A 14,958-nucleotide genomic window follows, 5' to 3' on the forward strand; every position below is an offset into this window, starting at 1 on the left:
TTCTTTCAGAGAGTGTGGAATGATGAGCCCTAAACAGGACACTGACATCTCACCCCGGCCCAAGGCTCAGCATTCATCTCGGAGGAGGAAACGAAAGACTGCAAGAGCCAGGGGCAGTGGATGACTACAAGGAAACTGTCTTAGGACAGAGCAGGGCAGCTGCACATATGAACTGTAGCAGCTGGACAGCATGCACAACACCTGAGCTTTCATTTTTACAGGGGGTTACAATTAAGAAATTGCCTTAAATCTCAGAAGAGACTTTGAACTTTTAAATTTTGTTTAGACTGTGAAAGACTATGGGGACTTTTAAGTTGGACTAAGTGCATTTTGCCTTATGATATAGCCATGAACTTGTGGGGGCCAGGGAGTGGGGTTGTGACAGTTTGTATAAGAATAGCCCCCATGGCCTGATATATATGAATATGAATACTTGATTCCCAGTTGATGGAACTGTTTGGGAAGGATTAGGAGGCGTGGCCTTGTTGGAGAAGATGTGTCACTGGGGTAAGCTTTGAGGTTTCAGAAGGTTCATGCAATTCCCAGTGACCTCTTTCTGTGGATCAAGACGAATACTTTCATTCTGCCATCATAAGCTCTAATCCTCTGAAGCTGTAAGCCATATTAAACTCTTTCATGAGCTGATTCACTCATGTTGCTTCACCACAGCAATAGAAAATTAACCTAGAAAGCCTCCATAGAGACATTTGTCCTACATGTTTATTATTGCTTATTCACTACAGCAAAGAAACAGAACCAAGCTGGTTGTCCATCAACAGATTATTGGTTGATAAAAATATGGTATACATATAAAATGGGATACTATTTAGCTCTAAGTAAAAAGGAAGTCACAACACTTTCAGGAAAATAGTTAAACTTAGAATGTGTATGAAGTAAGGCCACACAATCTCAGAAGAATAGCAGTGTCCTCCCTCAGAGGAGGCTCCTAACCTAACACGCATGTACACACATATACACAGATGTACACGTGAGGATAGTACAACACGTGGGAAGGACAGCAAGACAGGGCAAGCATTAGCCGGGTGGTGGTGGTGCACGCCTTTAACCCCAGCAGAGGCAGGCAGGTCTCTGTGAGTTGTAAGTCCAAGAGCAGTCTCGTCTACAAAGTGAGTCCAAGATAGAAATGGATACACAGAGAAGCGTTGTCTCAAAAAAATAAAACAAAACAAAAAACAAAAAAAGAAAGGGTAAATATTAGGTGATAAGGACAGAATGCAAGTAAGGGACACACGAGTCATGAAAGATAGCATAAAGCTAATTGTTTTTCTAGTTTGAACTCTGCCGTGGAGTGTGGGTGGTTGGGTAGATAATTATATAAGAATTTACAGTGGAAGTATTGACTGCATTATGGAGCCCAGCTTTGGACAGATGGTCTAACTTTCCTAAAGTCCTTTGGCATGTGGAGACATTGGTTTTGCCTAATCCTGCTGTGTGGTGTTCTTTTTTTTTTTTTGCAAGTTCTTTACAATAAGTTTTAATTCCTTGGGGGGAAAAAGAAGAAACAAAAAACAAAAAAACCCCACTACTTTCTAAGCCTTACTTACTGTGTTTTTATCTTCCAGAGAAGCTTATGTTTCTAGTGTTTGATTATATAATAAACTTTAAGGCTTGTGTAATCAGATCAATGGAGACACTGTGGGATTTATGACACCTCATAGACAATGGCACAATATAAACAGGAGGATGTCCATAAACGCGACCTGTGTGCCAAACGGTGATGAGGGCTGAGGTTCAGAGGCCACACTTTGTCTACAGCCTAGAAACAGATGAAAAAGTTTCACGAATGACCTAATTTTTTGTGCATATGTAAAAGTCTATCAATGGCTAGCATCTAAGTATTAATTCTACTTTTGTCAACAAGAATTTTTATATATATTGATATTTATTAACTTACTTGTATTGCTCTGTGAAATACAATGACTTATTTTGTGAAAGACCTTGAGTGACAACCTTAGATGATATTATACAAAAAACAAAAACAAAAACAAAACACCTCATTCCATAAAATGAAGGGGGAGGGGAGAAATAGTAACAGTTGTTTTGCTTTGTTTTAAGAAAAAAAAATTCACATTTAGGGAAAGAAATCTTCTAGAAAGACCACTATAATTAAATAACTATATTTATAACAAGTAAAAACTGTGTGAACTTTTAAAATGTAAAGAACCAAGCTTCAAAACCTATTAGCTGAAACTAAAAATATGTCCAGAGACTAACAACTGCTCTACTTGCTAAGGAGTAAGAATGACAAAGGGGTGGGGGTGGAAAAGAGGGGAAGAGGGATAGGGGACAATAGCCTTTTTTCCTACAAATGTTTTATCTGAAATTTAAAATGCTGTTTTGTTTTCCTTTGAGTTTCATTGAATTATAAGTAAAGGTGAGCATCTTTTTAGATGTTATTGATGACTTTTAGTTCATCTTTAATAAAACATTTTAAATATTTTATTGAGCTAGTCAAAGTTTTCTTATTTATAAGAACCTTTATATAAAAAACTTGTCATTTGTTATTGTTGTTGCCAATTTTTAATTGGTATTTTGTTTTTAATTTACATTAGTATATTTCTACATGTAAGTAAATTTTTTTATTTAATATTTTAATTTTATAATAAATATTAGTATTAGTACTAATATGTTATATGATATATAATAAATTATAATTAATAATAATTTAATTAAAATTTTTTGTAAACTGTATTTTCTTTATTCTTTTTGGGTTTTTTTCAGAGTATTTATCTACATATCTATCTAAATCTATACATACACATATACAAGCTATAATTCTCACAATGCTATCAAATATTATAACTTTACCTTTGAAATCCTCAAACGATATTGAGATCTCTTCAAATGCCAAACTTACAATCATTACTCTATGAACAAGATCTTGTGAAATCATTTCAGAAAGATTAGCACCATGCCACTGATTTTATTAGATACCTCCTTAATCTTTCACCTTGAAAACTGAGTGCTTGCAAAACTCTAGACCAGGCTTTTCCTGTATAGTATAATCATTTTCATGGAGATAGCACCTAAGTAGAAAATAGTCAACAATGTGACACAAAGAAAGTCTAGCCATTGGGTAATTGGAGAGATTTGTTTTCTGGCTAAGTGATCAATTCAACAAGCATCTAAGACCATCTCCTCTAACACAGTGTCAGAGCTGGGTCTTCCTATAGGAGCTGTCCAGTGCAGAAATAACAGTGGCTAGCACATGCTGATTGCTTCCTGTATACCGGGTAGCATATCAAACTCTGTCTACATTTTATACCAATTTTCTTGCTTTTAAGATGAAATAACACTAGTACTCATGAATGTAAGTATTGAAAGAATTAAGTGAAAAATAAAATATGTTAAACTCCTAGGATGAGGCCTGGTAAATATTTTTCATATAATCTTAACTACAATAGCTTTGGGATTATTATTCTATTGTTTACTACAGCCTTGTAAAATAGGAGTATTACTATTTCCACTTTACAGTTAAGATGCTTAGAGGATTTAAAAGACTATCCAAGGAATGAATAAGTAAGTAAGTAAATGAATGAATGAACCATTGAAGAAAAATAGAACTGATGTTCACTCGTTCTTTTTACAAGTGTCCCCTTTCTGTTGCAGGATACAAGCTACAGTCTGAAGTACAGCTAATCATCAAATGCCCTGTCTCTTCTGGTGTACAGTGTTTTCCTTTTCACTCAAGGAGTGAAAACAAATCATCCAAGGGAAGGAAATAAGGCAAGAGGGTCTCTCTACGCAGCCCTGGCTGTCCTGGGCCTAGCTAAGGGAGCCATGCTGGCCTTGAACTAACCCTCCTGCCTCTACCTCCCACATGCAGGAAGGACTCTGTACAGGAATGAACCACAACCGTCTGCAGTTTCTCAGGTTCTCATTTTTCTTCATGACCTTAATATTCTCCAGGAAGAACAAGTAGAAGTCCTCAGAAAAATGCCTCCTTAATTTGGGTTTATGTGAATTTTAAATGTTTTGAGTGGCATTGCACTATGAACATTTTAAAGTGAAGAAAAATGAAAACTATTACCAAAGAACTTATAAGAGCAGCCTCCTCCCTCAAGGTCGTCTTCAGCCACATAATTAGTTTAATGGCAGCCTGGGCTACCAAAGACGCCTATCTCAAAATAAATACATAAATGAATAAAACCAGAAAAATTAAGCCTTGTCAATATTTAGCCCACAGATAGCATTAGCACCTCACTGTTGAGTGGGAAGTATGTACAATGCACTGTGGATAATAATTGACGGGGTTCTTCACTTTATTGCTTCTTGCTGCATTGGGATTTATTACAGCACATGTGAGCTAAGCAAATGCACTCAATTTGTTTGCTAGTTTTGTTAACTTGACACATGCCAGAGCCATCTAAAATGAGGGAACCTCAATCTTACACGAGACATTGAGAAAATGCTCCATAAAATCGGACTGTAAGACACGTTCTTGACTGGTGACTGATGGGAGAAGGTACAGTCCGCTGTGGGTTGTGTCATCCCTGGACTGGTATTCCTGGTTCTATAAGGCAGGCTGAGCAAACCCTGAGAGTAAGTCAGTAGGCAACACTCCTCTATGGCCTCTGTCAGCTCCTGCCTCAGGTTCCTTGCCTGTTTGAGTCCTTGCCAGACTTCATTGGCTGGAGGACTATTATGTAGACCATGGAAGTGTAAGCCAAATAAAACCCTTTCCTCCCAAGCTGCTTTTGGTCACAGCAATAGTAACTCTAAGATACTTGTTACGTCATTATTTCATTAAATCAACTCTTACCAAGAGGAAAGAATCCACAGAGGACTTCAGGAAAGAGGTCATGAGTTGGAGATAACAGTGTGATCATGAGTAAAAAAGAGGGCAACTGAGCTGGCATCCAGCTCACCAAAGTAATGGGGCACAGATTCTGCTTTGTGTTTGGTCCAAAATGATGCATCTGCTAGCCAGGGGGACTTTGGGAAAGCCAGTTGAGTTATTCACCTTTAGAATTAATTTATAGAAGCATCAAAATTTCAGTAGTCAAGAGAATCTTAAGGTATGGTTTATCTGTGTAGCCTTGACTGTCCTCAAATTCACTCTCTAGTCCAGGCTGGCCTTGAACTCACAGAGATCAGCCTGCCTCTGTCTCTTGAGTGCTGGAATTAAAGGTGTGTGCTACCACCACCCAGAGATGTTGTTTTTCTTCGAATCTCATGATGAATAAAGTTTCAAACTTTTAATTAATTTAATTTTACCTTATGTGCATGTTGTAAGAGTGTGAGATCCCTTGGGACTAGAGTTACAGACAGTTGGTGAGCTGCCATGTGCTTGCTGGGAATTGAACCTGGGTGCTTTTGAAGAGCAGACAATGCTCTTAACTACTGAGCCATCTCTCCAGCCCCCCCCTTTCAAACTTTTAAATCTTGGGGGCTAGAGAGAGGTGGCTCAGTGGTTAAGAACACTTGTTGCTCTTGCAGAGGACCCAGGTACACTGCCCATAGCACCGATTCCAGAGAATCTGATGCCCCTTCCAACCTCTGATGGCTGCATGACTGTGGTGTATGTATTCTTAGATGCATAAATACATAAAAAAAAATTTTTACGCTTATATATTCTTCCCAAATTCACCATCTGTACACTTAACCAGAGACAAAATTGACCTTTTCAGAAATCTGAGCAGTGTATTTAAAGAATTTTTGTTTTCATTTGATTGTATATTTTGGGAGGAGGTATTTGGCTGTTCTGAGATTATTAGGGATTGAATCTAAAGACCCCTGCCTGCTAGGAACGTCCTTCACCACTGAGCTATGACATTAGTCCAAGCCTGTGAAAACAAAATATTCTGGTTGACATTATGGAAGATGGAAAATTAGTAGCTGAGTTTTAACAAAACCCTTTGTATGGCTGGAGGTCGCAACATAAAAACTGAGCATTGTATTAGTAAGAGCAGTTACAACGCACTTCTTCCACTACGATCAAAATCTTTGCCGGCTGCCTTTTTCAGCTTACGACAGCTATTAAAACCAAATACAGAAATAACTTCAACACTGCATCAGGTATTTTAGTAAGTGTTTCACAAAGAATTAGCTTTTTTAAACTGATGAAACTTAAGTCAATCATAGTGAGTTCACTAAATATTTTCAGTGGGATTAATGGATTTTTTAAAAATCATTACTATTTAAAAACTCATTTATTTTAAATGCCTTTGCTATGCCTTTTACATTTTATAGCTGTTCTACAATGCCGTAAGTAGCAGAATTCTAATAAGTCTTACATAACTTGTATGGAGCGCTTTCCTTCGGGGTAGGAAGTACAATAGAAACCACAGGTAAGGGAATTGGCGCTGTGGATACTGGGTAGATGGCAGGATGGAATTAGCTCAGCATGCTGTAAGATCTCTAGTTTGCCAGAAGTCTTGATTAAGGAAGTCTCCCTGGGTCTTCATAATGGAAGGAGTGGGATTAAGGAAATGACTAATACGAAATGTGTTTAGCACAACACATGGCATTTACTGCCAGAGGAGTTTAAAAGTCTCAGTCTCCCAAAAAAACATGTTCAAAAGAACAGCACGGGTTGAAGGGCACTTTAGCTCTGCTTGCAAAGGTTTGTTGGACCCTGCAGGATGATAGCAAGTTACCCAGCAGTGTGCCGGGAGCACCGAGAGGGGGCTTCGGGGGGGCTAGCAGATGGGCACCGAGGTCCCTAAGGAGAGTGGGGCTGGAGAAAGATGATTTCTCTACAAGGTGCGTTGTTTACCAGTTATTTAGAGGCCAACGGTACCGGGTGGAGGGGGCGGGGGGGGGGGGGGGAGGGAGGGTTGCGGGGGCGGTTGCAGTGCGGACTGTGAGGTCGGAAGGTGGCTTTGAACCGGAGCCCAGCCGTGACTCTGGGGCCTCGTCCCTCTCTCCACCGACAGAGGGAGCCCGGAGGACGGGAGGACGGGCTTCCCGGTTGTGAAAAGCGTTCGCACCCGCCCTCACCCAACCCTGCGTTGCGTACCCGGAGGGCTGAGCAAGAGGTGAGAAGATCCCGAGCTCGCGACGGCCACCCGCGCACCTCAGGCGCCAGGCGCCCGGCCGCGCGCCCACCGCGCCGAATTCTCGCGAGAGCGACAGCCGCCATTTTTCCATTGATTGCCGCGGGCCGGGGGAGGGGCGGCGGCGGCGGCGGCGGCGGCGGAGGCAGCTGTGGCGGCGGCAGCGGCGGCGGCGCCCTGGGTCAGTGTCTGCGCGCTGGTGTCTCAGGCCTGAGCCGAGGCCCTCCGCGGTTGCCCGAGCGCAGGCGGCCGGGAGGATGACTGCCGCTGCCATTCTCTGCTGAGACGCAGAGCCGCCGCCACCTCCACCCGTCCCCCGCAGGCAGGGCGGAGACGAGCGGTCGGAGTCTGAGCGATGGTGCCCGGCGAGGAGAACCAACTGGTCCCGAAGGAGGTGAGGGGCCGGCGGGCCAGGCTAGGCCCGAAGCCTGCGTGCGGTCCGCTGGGAATCGCGCAGGCCCGCGGCGGGAGGCAGGCTGGGACGGAGCAGGCGGCCGGCCGGGTGGGACGGTGGGCGCGGCGAGCACTTGGAGACCGCTGGCTCCCGGGGCCACGTAGCCGGGAGAGACCCCCCGGCTGCGAGGGGCGGGCGCATCAAAGACCCGATCGGAGGAGTCCGGTCCTGCTCCGGGCTGGGGTTTCCGAGAGAAAGTGGCCTTTGAAGTCCACACTTCACACGTCGAGCCCAAGAGAGTTAGAGATCATTTCAAAGAAAACAGTCTGGAACAGTTGCCCGTGGGCAGGATGGGGTGACGGTGCTGCTTTCTGGGGTTTGACAGTGGATAGCTTAACAGGGCTTGTGAAATCTACACCCGAGCTGAGATCTGTGGGAGGGCAGACTTAACTGTTAAAAGAGTTGTGTGGGGTTTTTGTTTTGGTTTGGTTTTGGCTCCCCTTTTCCCCCAACTCCTGTTACTTTGTAATACTACTATTGGCCTGCCTAAATGGGGCCTAGCCAGGATCGGTGAAAAGTTAACTGGGGCTTGAACGGGAACGTAGGAAGTAACCGAGTTAAAATTTTACCATATGGAGAAATGAAGTGTTGTTTTATTTGGATTTATTTTTATTTTTTATTTTTTGGTCTTTCCCTGGTGTTGCCAATTTGAGTGACTTAAATTCTTGAAAGCGAGTGACATAAGACTCCCGGACTTCTTGGCTTCCCCTGAGCAGTAAGGAGGAGAAGATTAAAGGTAGAATCCTGCACTGGCCAGTGGATTTCGACATATTAATAGTCTGTTGGCTTTATAAATATCCCCAGCATATTCAAACATGTATTTTTAACTGCTGATCGTCAGGCTTAATGCTTTGGATTTTTATGCCTCATATACCTTAAATAGATGCCATGTGTTGAGTTGAAATTAGCAAGGTAGGATCTTGATATCTGTTATATATGATCATTTCAGATTCCTAAAAGTCTAGGGCTTTTTTATATGGTAGCAAACCCTGGCACAACACAAAAGTGACTTTTGTTCTGTGTCTGCATAGTTAAAATGGACAATAAGTTGATTTATAGGGTTTTATTTTTGCTGTTTTGAGATAGGATCTTACTATGTAGCCTTGGCTGGCTTGGAACTCACCCTGTAGTCAAGGCTGGCTAGAACTCAGAGATTTGCCTACCTCAGCCTCCCTAGTGCTGGCATTAAAAGTATGTGCTATCAAGCTCAGCAGGTTGTCTTTTTGTTTTTTAAGGCTGGGTTATGTGTCAGTATTTCTCTGTCAAGCATCACTAGCTCTGTACAGCAGATAAACATGAATTAGAAATCTTGTCTCTGGAGCAGTTTCAACAACTCATGGGTAGGAGATGGGGGAACAGCAGGCCTCCTTGAGTCCATCCAGTCTGGGCCTTTGTACTTTGTACTAAATAACAAGGAAGGAAGTAATATATTTTGTTTTTGTTTTTCAAACAAATGAATACTTTCATTAACATTAAGATTTTGTTTTTCAAACATGGCAGGGGTTTTGACCTCAAAAGGTCTGCTACTCAGTACATTTATAGCTTGACTACATGTGAGCTTTGTAGGGAAGTAATAGGCTTTAAGAGAAAGGTAACTTTCCTTTGGTGCTAGTTTCTGTTCTGAGAGACAAAATTAATCCTTAATTTCCAGTGGTTAGAAAATAGAACATAGGTAGAACCCTGTATAAGACTGTATTAACATTTTGGTTTGCACATATCCTGCTTTGCAGGAACTTACATAGTGTCTTAAAATATTGCAATGCTTGTTTTACCTTTTGGAAGTTTGAACTCTCCCTTATCTGAGGAGATCTTCCTTATCTGATGAGCCTAACTTACCTTTTTTGTTGTTGTTGTTGTTTTTAGTTCTTAATTCTGGCTTTATACTTTATTTCCTGTTCCTTGGCTTTTAGTATTTTATCCGTGCTTCCTACTTCCTGGGATCGTGCACAGCACTGCTCTTGAGATGCAAACTTTTTTTTTCTTTTCTTTAACTAACCAGATAATGTTTTTGTATTTGATGGCCATACTCATTCTTCATCCAAGAGGTTGCTTCTACTTCCATATTTGCTTCTGAATTACCCTGTGTTCCAAAAGGGAGCCAGTGATCTCTTAAACCAAATACATGGGCTTTCTCCCTTCCTCTTCCTTGATTTTTTTTTGGGGGGGAGTGGGGTGGGGTGGGGGCTAGGTTTAGATCCTTAAAGCATAACAAACATCCTGTCTGTTCATTCATTTATGCAAAGCCTTTCTCTTGTGCTAAATCTAAGAGAAAATCACTGTGATCTGCTAATAATTTAAAGCAGTTCGGTTTTCACAGGGCTAAGAAGTATAGCTATGAGATTAGAAGTGACTTTGAAATAAGGACTCGGGGACAGATGAAGCACTAGAGCCTTCCATCAACTCTTGCTTGTCCTCTTACATTCACTCCATGTTACCCTGGGCCTCTAAGAATACTTTATAATCCGACAGAAACTTATATTTAGTAAGTGAAAATAAATTGTAGAATTAAAAGCTTTCCTGTATAATGTAGACTGTGTTAACAACCCTGAAGAATTTTGTTTGTTTGCTTCAGAGAAGTTCTGGCTCTTGGGGACGTGGCTTTTGATTCCACGTGTGCATTCATTCATACAGTTGTTAAGGAGTCAGTATTATTTTGGGTCCTGAAACTAGACAAGTGTCCCTTAGAGAACTGCTGGAGACCTTATGTACAGAGAGTACAGAGATTGACAAACTGTAACGTGGCTTGTTTTTGTTGAGTTATGAGTGATTTTTAAATTGGCAGAATTTTAAAAAAAAATCAAAAGAAGAGCTGTTTTCTGTGACACATGAACATGGTTGACATGGCATTTCATTTTTAGGGCACAGCTCTCAGTGGGGGGGCAGCAGTGTTGAGTGGTTGCTGTATAGTGCAGCTTGGTATTCAAGGCTGAGAACACTTGTTTCTGGCCACAACCCGTCCCTTCCTCGCTTCTCTCTCTTCCCATGGAACAAGTTTTTCATGTAGACCAACAGGTTTCTCACCAGCTTACTCTATACTTGGGTTTGTGCCATCCCTCTTTCCTACTTAACGTCACCTGGTCAAAACCTCAGCACACACTCCATAAACCTCCTTTATTCTAAACAGTCTTGAGCATTTTAACCTTAAGAATTTCTCATTAGAAGGCTTTTGCATATGAGATCACTTAGCAGTTCATAAACAGTGCTTTGGAACATCTATTGTGGTTCCCAACTGCAATGCACATTTTATGTTGTTCATTGGGAATTCCTCGACAGCAAAGGTGGTGAGTTTCTCCCTTCTGTTTTTCTATAACTATTACAAGTCTAGGGGAGTGTCTTTGCTGGAGCTTAGCTTAGTAAGTACTCATTTGTATGGTTGTAAAGATGGAAGGAGGCTTTGAGTTCTAAGTGGCTATCCTCTGCTTGGAGATTTTCCACAGCATAATTGGCAAGCTGTTTCTACACCCATGACTTATCTGGATAACATCTTTTTCTTCTTAGAAGAACTCTGTTATTTTAAGCTTCTGCATTAAGAGAGGTCTAGATCTCTGGTGTTTTCTTTCTTTCTTTCTTTCTTTCTCTCTTTCTTTCTTTTTTCTAGTGTCATCTTTTGATAGTTGTCACTGGTCAACATCTCCGTAGGAGAGCTTTTCTCGTGGCTGAAGATAGAGGGGGACAGCCGAGCTCATCTTTTCTCTTCTGGAGCTTGCATTCCTCAGGTCTTCAACCGCTTAAGGCTTGTTTATTTGGACATGAGCCAGCATTTTAGCACTCCTAAATTGTACCTCAAAAAGAGCAAAAGGAGAGGATGGTGTTGAGTGAGGAGAACATCACTCTTTTACTCTGCCATGTGTCTTTTAATTGTGCAGTATTGATTTTGATGTTGAGATTGCTTGTTTTTAGTATCTCCAGTTTTACTTATTACCTGGTGGTTTTGTTTCCTTCTAAGGGTTTGGGACATAGAATTATGAGTACTCTGCTATGTGGGAGAAAGAGTAGACATCTCAAGTATCATAAACAGTAAGGTAGGTATTTATTAACGTTTTGGTGGGTTTTGGGTTTTGAGACAGGATCTCTGTATATAGTCCTGGCTAACCTGAAGCTCACTATGTAGACCAGGCTACCCTTGAACTCACAGAGCTTCTCCTGCCTCTGAGTGCTGGGATTAAAAGTGTGTGTCACCACGCCCAGCACTAAAGTTTTAAAATAATACTTTTAGCACATGGAGCATATAAAAATAGAAAAAAAATAAATGGACATGTAAATTGCACACCTCAGTGATTTGGTTTATTTTTCCCATGCTGTCACTAACTCCTTATATTTGGAACTGGATGCTGTTTGGCATCTAATGATGATAGTAATAACCAACATTTATTGAGAAGCCAGATACTGTTTGCTCATTAGAGGGCAGAGGCTTCACAGCTATATAGGAGAGATCCTCAATGACTCTTGGTTTCTCTGTTGCCTTATTTCATCACTATCTGCTAAGACTATATGAAGTGAGTATTCTTTTATCTCTCTTGGTTAAACTACTTGGAATTGCTGCAGTGCCATATGGTCATTTTTGAGTTTGTTGATTCTTAGAAAACACCAATTCTTGTCCATGAGAGGCTTCTCAGATAATGCCCATTAGTGTTTTAAACTGAGGTATTATCAGAGGTCAGCTCATTCTGAAAATTTATCATTTAATGCAGTGAAAGGAGACTGACTGCAGGCTGTATGAGCCCAGTTCCGTAGAGAAAACAGTGGGCATCTAGATGTTCTCTAGCACAGGAGCAGGAGGGAATACTTCTGTGGTGGTAGTTGGCATTTCTGTGTGTCTGGATGACTAGGCTGTTTGACTGTTTGCAGGTTTGTTGTTATACTGTGCTGTCACAATTCATGATCGTGGTTTTTGTTTCTTCTACTTTCCTGCTCTGAGTATTTCTCTGGAGTAAGCACAGTTACTTGTCTGACTTCAGCCAGTGATTTGCACACTTGCAGGTAGGTGTCTTATTTACATTTTCTGCTTCTGATTCATCTGTGTATTTGCTTAAGCTAGATTGTAGTTTTGATGTTTCCTTTTTCTTATGTATAGTTCTTCACTTAGCAAATGTCTGTTGGACATTTACCATTTTGTTCTTTTGCCTCTGTAATTATTTTATCACTCAGATGTCCTTCTAATTCTGCTCTGCTTCCAGGCTGGCTAACCTTAGCCATCCTCGCAGTAACTTAACTGGGTTACTTTCTAAGCAGAAGAGAATATGACTTAGGTTCTTTAAGGTTTCTTCCTACCATCTCTGATGGCAGATACTTACCTCCATATTTTTTAATAATTTATTTTTATTGTATGTACATTGGTGATTTACCTGCATGAATTTCTGTATGAGGGTATCAGATTCCCTGGAATTGCAGTTATAGACAGCTGTGAGCTGCCATGTGGGACCTAGGAATTGAACCTGGGTTTTCTGGAAGAGCAACCAGTGCTCTTAACCACTGAGCCATTTCTTCAACCCTCTTACCTCCATATTTTAAATTAGGATTTTAGTAGGATTCTTTAAAGACTTTTTAGTTATAGAGCTTGCCTCTACAATTTGCCTCCCAAGTGCTGACATTTTGGCGCAGAAGTTAAGAAGTCCGGAGTTTAGTTCCCAGTACAACCATCTATAATAAGATCTGGTGCTCTCTTCTGGCATGCAGGCACAGGTGCGGGCAGAACATTATAAATAATAAATAAATAAATTTTTTTTTTTTTTTTAAATAAAAGAAGAAAGGTATCTCTCACCACAACCAGGTTGAGTTCATATTTTTCTTTTTTTCTTTTTTTTTTTTTTTTCATATTTTTCTATATTATTAGTTTAGCCAAGTGGTCCTTAATGGGCAACGGGGTATGTTTGGCAATATTGGGCCAGGGCACAGAAAAAAGCTCTAGTGGGTGGAAACCAGGTATGCTGCCAAAGGTCTTTCTAGGGCCAGGACAGCCTCTTTAACAAAGAACTCCTGTAAGCCAGGCATGGTAGCACATTCCTTTAATCCCAGCACTCTGGGAGGCAGAGTCAAGTGGATATCTGTGAGTTGGTCTAGGTAGAGGGTTTTAGGACAGTCACAGGTACACGGAGAGATCTGTCTCTGAACAGCAACAAAAGTAAGAACAAAGCCACGCCAAACTTGTAACTGTGCCTGTCATGGGGCCACTATTGAGAAGCCATCGTCATTGTAAAGATTCTGTTGCGTGTGCACATTTCTTCTCACGTTCAAACCTCCCATTTGGTCATTTGTAAGAAGCTTCACCTGCTCCAGCTTTTCTGTGAGTTGGATGTCAGCCTGATCTACATAGATAGCAAGTTCCAGGCTGGTTTTGGCCAAGGTGAGACTCTCTCAAACAAATCAACCAACAAACAAACTTTAGAGGAAGAATTTAAAGAAAAACTTGGAAAAGAAAGTTTCTCTAAGAAAGGAAAAAAGAAAAAATAGAAAATAGATGAGAACAACCCCTCCCCCCTTAGAACAAGTTAGTAGACCCAAGGCCTACCTAGGTAGAACTCAAGAGATAGAACAGAAGAAGTCAAAGAAGTTAAAGTTACTTATTGAAAGTTTCCAGGACAGTGAGATAAATTATAAAGTGGGAAAGACTGGCCAGAATCTAGTACTGCAGATAAAGTAGAACTAAACCAGTATAATGGAGACTGTTTGGGATTTCAAGGACTCCTCCAGGTATGGGGGAGGGTGTGGCAAGAACAAGGTAGTACACTTCAACATGGAAGAAGCTGTTGTGGTCAACATTGCAAGAAGAATGCCTTCTTCAGAATTTTCTAGGTGATGATTCTCTGCCCAGCTAAGCAGTCTCAAAAATAAAAGGGAAAACCATTTTTTTAAAAATCACTTCTGTTTTGCTGTAATATGTACTGTTTCCAAGTTACCCCCCCCCCAAATGTTTAAAAACCATGCATGTGTCTGATTTATGTGTGTAATGTCTTACCTCTTTGGAAATGGTGGTAGTCTGCTTCTCTGCATATTTATTTTTCTCTGAATTTATTTGTTTGCTTGTGTTCAGTCTTGTCTTTCATATAGATGCTTTCCTTTGATGGCCTTTGAGAGTCTATGCTAGCTTAAGGGGGGTCCTTAAAACAGAACGCAGACACTGCTCTCTGATGTTTATGCTCCCCTGTTTGCTGACATGTCTGGAGATCTTCCCAACAGAGCCCCAATATCTTACTTTGTTAGGACTGCTGCAGCAAATACAGTACGCTGAGCGCTTTGTAAAGAACAGATTCCCTTCTCAGAGTTTTGGAGGCAAGGAAGTCCAAGAGCAAGGTGTCTCCTTGTTCAAACCAGCGTCTCTTACTCACTGTGTCTCAGGGTGGATGAGAATGAGGCAGGTCTCTGGGACGTCGTTTTTAAAGACATTTTCTCTACAGTGAGGTCTGTGCCCCTGTGGGCTAATAGGCTCCCAATGGCCTCATCTCCAAACATCATCACATTAGTGATTAGGGTTCAATATATGAGTTA

The 14,958-nt window shown here is 41.1% G+C and overlaps 1 protein-coding gene across 1 annotated transcript in view; it reads left to right on the forward strand.

Moving 5' to 3' along the window:
• The first annotated feature begins 7,173 nt into the window (after nucleotides 1–7,173).
• Nucleotides 7,174–14,958, forward strand: part of Usp47 (ubiquitin specific peptidase 47) — an 84,610-nt gene continuing 76,825 nt past the window's right edge. Inside the window, exon 1 of the mRNA XM_051149218.1 lies at nucleotides 7,174–7,413. Coding sequence (XP_051005175.1) covers nucleotides 7,375–7,413 — 39 coding nt within the window. The 5' untranslated portion in view covers nucleotides 7,174–7,374. The remainder of the gene's footprint in view (nucleotides 7,414–14,958) is intronic.

Source organism: Acomys russatus, chromosome 7, assembly GCF_903995435.1.
Source record: "Acomys russatus chromosome 7, mAcoRus1.1, whole genome shotgun sequence".
In the NCBI taxonomy this organism is placed as follows: domain Eukaryota; kingdom Metazoa; phylum Chordata; class Mammalia; order Rodentia; family Muridae; genus Acomys; species Acomys russatus.